The sequence below is a fragment of the Suricata suricatta genome, chromosome 16 (assembly GCF_006229205.1).
Source record: "Suricata suricatta isolate VVHF042 chromosome 16, meerkat_22Aug2017_6uvM2_HiC, whole genome shotgun sequence".
Lineage (NCBI taxonomy): Eukaryota > Metazoa > Chordata > Mammalia > Carnivora > Herpestidae > Suricata > Suricata suricatta.
The window spans coordinates 50,048,516-50,053,947 of record NC_043715.1 but is presented as its reverse complement, the minus strand read 5'-3'; the positions used below and the strand labels follow the sequence as shown (position 1 = coordinate 50,053,947).

The window sequence follows — 5,432 nt, the reverse complement described above, 5'->3', positions numbered from 1 at the left end:
GCACCCGCGTACCCACACGCCGCCCCGACGGCCGTCGCGCCCGCCTCCCCGACGCCGCTGCACAGGCCAGAGGCCTACCCGCCCTCCAGTCACAACGGTGGCCTCGGCGCCAGGACGTTGAACAGATAACACCGGGCTGGTCCTCCCTTCCCTGTCCCATCCCCCCTGTTCTGCGCTGACTTCGGGGGGCAGCTGGGCGTCTGACCTCAGCCTCCTGGGGGACACGAGCCGGGGATCCCCTGACGGTTTTTCTTGCCTAAGTTATTTGAGTCACAAAGGCCTCCTCCCGACTGCCTGCGCCAGCCGGGGTATTGGGTGGGGGTGGGGGGTTGAGGGGAGGGGGCTGTATTGTAAAATGCCCCCCTGCCAAAGGTGGGGGTGATCCTGGTGTGTCGTCATTTCCTATTTCTTACCGCTTCCTGCCACACTCCGCCCCACAGACGGGGGAGGGGGGACACGTGCGTTTGCCAGGGATGCAGGTACCCTGGCCGTTCCCACTGCTCACGCGTGTCCCCACGCTGGGCTTGTCCGTGTGGCCTCACTGACCCATGCGCCAAGGGCGCCCCAAGCGTGGAGGGTCCCTACCAGCCTCACTCAGCCTCTCCCTAGCGCCCCCACAGGGTGTAAGAGGAACCGCAGGGCAGGGCGGGCGTCAGCCAGCGTCCCCAACCCCCATCTGGGAAGGCTGTGCCCGCGGGCACCCGTGTCCCATCCATGTGTGTGCGTCCAGCTTCGTGTCCTGTGTCCCCCTGTGTGTATGTGCTCGAGTGAGCAAGAGAGAGAGAGAGATTTCGAACCCTCCCGTCCCTCGACTTAAAATCCAAGCAACCTCCAAAACAGGAAACCGGGGTCTTCCTCCCGCCCCTCCACCCCCGCTTCCCCAGCCGGTCTTCCCTCTTTTATTCCTGCCGCCAGCCACCCGCGCCAGATTTTGAAATCTCGGAGACAAAACTAGTACTGTAAGATAAATTTTTTTGTACTGTATTTATTGTGTATAACGATTTTTTTAAAGGAGAATTCTGTACATTTAGAACTCTTGTAAATTAAAAACTGATCCTTTTTTTTAAAACTGTACTGACTCCGTCTCGGCCCCATTGCTTTTGGGTCTTCATCGGGTGGGGTGGGGGTGGGGGGTTGAAGTCTAGGGGTCGGATCCAGACCGGATGGGGGTTGGGGATTGTGAGGGCTGGAGTCTACACATATTTGTCGCTGGCCTCTTGGGGACCAGCCTCTTGTTCAAGGCCCGGGGCTGCAGCTGACTAGGACAAACAGAAGCCCCTTGCTGGGGGAGCCGACTGGTTAGTGGAGAAGCAGGTGGAGAACAGTTAAAGCCAACATGGGTGATCGTCAGCCTCCCCCCCTAGAGTTCCGTGGTCTCCGCAAATGCAGAATTCGTAAACACGGAACTGCCGCTTCTGGAGGAAATAGGGAGTTAGCTCCCTACACACCTCTGCTCGCAACATTTTCGTCAGCAGCTTGGTACATAACCCCGTGTTACGTGTAATTCTGAAAAGACATGATTAATGTACGTAGTTGGTCCGTCCACATCGGGGTCATGGCCAACAACGCTGTATAACTCGGGCCTGAACAAAGCTTGTCTAACAGCCGTACCTGCTGCCGAAGGCCCATCCCAACCTTCCTGCACTTGGGAAGGCTGGACGCCACCACCGGGGCGCCTTGGACAGTGCCGTCGCTGACAAAAACACAGAAACATGAAAACGTGGCACTAAACAGAACTTGAAAAGGACACTTGTCGGTGTGAGAGCTGAAACCAACCTCAGCCGGGAACATGGGTGCTGGATGACTCCACGCATGTCTGCAAATGTGTTGTGAGTTTGGGGGGAGGTGGGAGGTACAAATGAACTTTAACAAGTGGATGAATTTGCAGATAGGGCCCCTGGACATCATGAGGATCACCTGTAAAGGCAGGCAGTGTCGAATGGAGAGAGGAAGAACAACCGAGCAGCGCGTGCTAATGTCCTGGGGCCACCATAACACATGGTACCACAAATTCGGTGGCTTAAAAGAACGGACATTTGTTCTTTCATGCGCTGGAGCCTGGATGTCCCACATCAAGGCCCCAGCAGGACCATGCCACCTCTAGAAACTGTGAGGGTCCTTCCTTGTCTTCCCGGGTGATGGAGATCCCAGGTGCTCTTAACCTTGAGGCGACGTTCCCCCTCTTTTGGCCTTGGTGTCTCCTAAAGGAGACAGTATTGGGTAATAGCCTACCCTCTTCCAGTGTGGCCTCCTGTTCACTTGCCTAGATCTGCAAAGATCCTTCTCCAAATAAGATCACACTCTCGGGTGCTGGGGACTAGGCCATCGGCATATCTTCCGGGGGCACACAATTCCTAACACGGGGTAGAGGAGTGGACAAGGCTAGTCCTGTCCTAGGACGCCTTTGTGTGAATTAGAAAACAGCACCCCTTTCTTCTGGGCATGAGGTGGGTTTTTTTGTTTGTTTGTTTTTTGAGAGAGCAGGAGACCTAGCAGAGGAGGGGCAGAGAAAGACAGAGAGAGAGAGAGAGGAGAGAGAGAATCCCAAGCAGGCTCCGCACTGTCAGCCCAGAGGCCCGAGAGAGAGAGAGAGAGAGAGAGAGAGAGAGAGAGAGAGAGAGAATCCCAAGCAGGCTCCACACTGTCAGCCCAGAGGCCCATGTAGGGCTCGAACTCACAAACCATGAGTTCGTGACCTCAGCCAAAATCAAGAGGTGGAGGCTTAACGAATGGAGCCACCCAGGTGCCCCTGGGCACTGAGTTTTGAGGAGCTGATTGTGAGCCGATCCCAACCCCCTCTCACCCCGTTCGGTGAGTGCTTTGTGCAGTGGACAACCTGTGAAACTACACATTAAGACACTCAGGATCAGTGGGAAAGGCAAACGCCTTTGAAGAGGTGACATTTGAACAGAGATATACATGAAATGGTAGGGAGAGAGCCACAGTGAGATCGTGGTGAGGAAAGCACCCAAGGCAGAAAGATTGTGCCTGGAATGTTAAAAGACCACAGGGAGGCCTGCGCATGTGGCTGGAATCTTGGAGGCTGAGAGGAGAGAAGAAAGGAGAGGGGAGACCAGAGGGAACCCAGCGGGCCTGCGGTGTAGAACGCTGCACTTTGTGGTGATGATTTCGCCCGGGCTTGGGGGAGCCAAGGCCAAGGTCCTAAAGCCGAGGGCTGTGAGCCGACTTGGGTTTCCCGGGCGCCCTCTGGCGGCCGCGTGGGGAACTGATAGGGCGATTGCGGAAACGGAGCCCAGCCCTAAGGCGGCTGGACCTGGGTGATGCGCCCAGTTCCCCTGCAGGCACTTTTGGGGGTGGATTTGTGGCGGGGGAAGCTGATATGTGGGGGCTCGGAAAGAGAGACGACCGCCCCTCCCCGCCCGGTTCTAGCTGTTGTCCGTCTACTTCCCCACCTGCGAAATAAAGCCCAGAGGAACGTACTTCTTAACATCCTTGGATCCGCGCATGCTCCGGGGAGACCCCACGTGGCTGCGCCGAAAAGTTTGCCGGCGATTTCTGCGGAAGTTCTGGAAAGCTGGCTGCATGCAGCGCGATCACTGTTTCGGGCCCTTCACCCTGGATATTTCATCGGGTCCCCCCAGAAGCCCTAGTGTGGGGACTGATAGCCCCCCTCTTACCAGTGGAGAAACTGAGGCCCCGAGGGATGCAGTCAATTGCCCGCCTGCGGGTCTGGCTGCAAGCCCGCGACCTTGGCCTCAGCACACCCGGCTTCCCAGGGAGCTGGTGACCCTCAGCAGGCCTTCCCAGGAGGCCACTGCAGGAGCCAGAGCCCCCACCCGCTGGGGCAGGAGAGGAAACTGATCTCGGCTCCTGCTAAGTTAGCCCGAGTCACTTGCTCCCAGATCCCAGAAGGAGCAGAAGCCGCACTGGGTGGGTGCCTGCCGTGTCTCTTTCCCACAATTGATGTATCTGGAAAAAGAGGCTCAGAACAGCTAGCTCAGGGTCCAAGTCACCCCAAAGCTCATCGCTAATTACCAGCCTTGCCAGCCTCTTTCTCCAGTTTTTTTTATATAATTGTGGTAAAACACGCATAATGTGAAATTTACCATTTTAACCCTTTCTTTTCTTTTCTTTTTTTTTTTTTGACGTTTATTTAGTTTTGAGAGACAGAGCACGAGCAGGGGAGGGGCAGAGAGAGAAGGAGACACAGAATCTGAAGCAGGTTCCAGGCTCTGAGCTGTCAGCACAGAGCCCGACGCGAGGCTCAAACCCACGAAGGGACTGAGCCACGCAGGCACCGCGATTTTAACTGTTTCTAAGCACACTGTTCGGTGGCATGGAGCGCCTTCCTCTTGTGCAGCCATCACCTCAGATCCTGAAACTCTGTCGCCACCCATCCCTAACTCCCCCTTCGCCCTGTCAAGCCCTTCCAACCGCCCTCTCACTTTCTGTCTGGATGGCTCTGGCTGCTCTTAGCCCCTCAGGGGTGGAACCACACCGTAGTTGGTGACTGGCTTATGACACTCGGCACAAGGTCGCCAAGGTTCATTCGTGCTGTGGAAAGTGCCAGAATTTCTCCATCCGGTTTTGACAGATGAGGAGGGAGAGAGCTAGGAGAAAAAAAATAATTCTGAGCTTGTGCCTTGGGCAGAGGGCTCCGGAGGCTGTTAAGGGCATTGGGAATTCGTCACACTGGTCACAGATTTCAGAGGCTCTCTGACTCAGAGATCAGCGATACCCCAAGACAAGAGGGCAGCCCCAGGTACTAGAGGCTGGCGCGTGGTTAACGGGGGAAGGGAGTGTCCTCTGGGGGCTTTTTCACCCCACTGACCCCTTCTACAATTACGCCTCTAAATGCAAGGAGTAGACCCGAAGGATTACGAGGGGCCAATTATACTGAAATCCACCTAACAGTGTATTTCAGCCCCCACCCCCCACACGACCTGTGACACTGTGGCGCGGGCTGCCATACGAGACACGAACCAGACCGAGCTAGTGGTGGGTCTAGTCGGTGGTGAGTAAACAATTACTAGAAATCTCTGCACAACATCCTCCAGGAGCCCACCCTCCGTGAGGTCTGGCCGGTCCGGCGGAAGGCTCTGTGCTTTCTTACAGTCATGGCCGGCAGAAGCCGTGAAACCTCAGTGCAAGAGCCAGGGTCGTGCTCCTCTCCATGGCCAAGTTCGCAGCCCCTCCTGAATCTCATCTGAGGACGCAGCAGGCTCAGAGGAACCGGTGGGGGGTGGGCGAAGGGGCAGGACCTGGCTTGTTGCAGTAATAGTGTAGGCCACCACTACCCCCAGGCCTGTTTTTTTTTTTTTAATGTGTATTCATTTTTGAGAGAGAGGCAGAAAGCATGGAGGGGCGAGGGGCAGAGAGAAAGGAGACACGGAATCCGAGCTGTCAGCACAGAGCCCGACACGGGGCTCGAACCCCCGAACCAGGAGATCATGACCTGAGCTGAAGTCAGC

General features: G+C 56.1%; 1 protein-coding gene across 1 annotated transcript in view; it reads left to right on the top strand.

Moving 5' to 3' along the window:
• BICRA (BRD4 interacting chromatin remodeling complex associated protein) overlaps nt 1-3,748 on the top strand; it is an 81,037-nt gene extending 77,289 nt beyond the window's left edge. The window contains exon 17 of the mRNA XM_029924332.1: nt 3,642-3,748. Coding sequence (XP_029780192.1) covers nt 3,642-3,748 — 107 coding nt within the window. The remainder of the gene's footprint in view (nt 1-3,641) is intronic.
• Nucleotides 3,749-5,432: the final 1,684 nt, after the last annotated feature.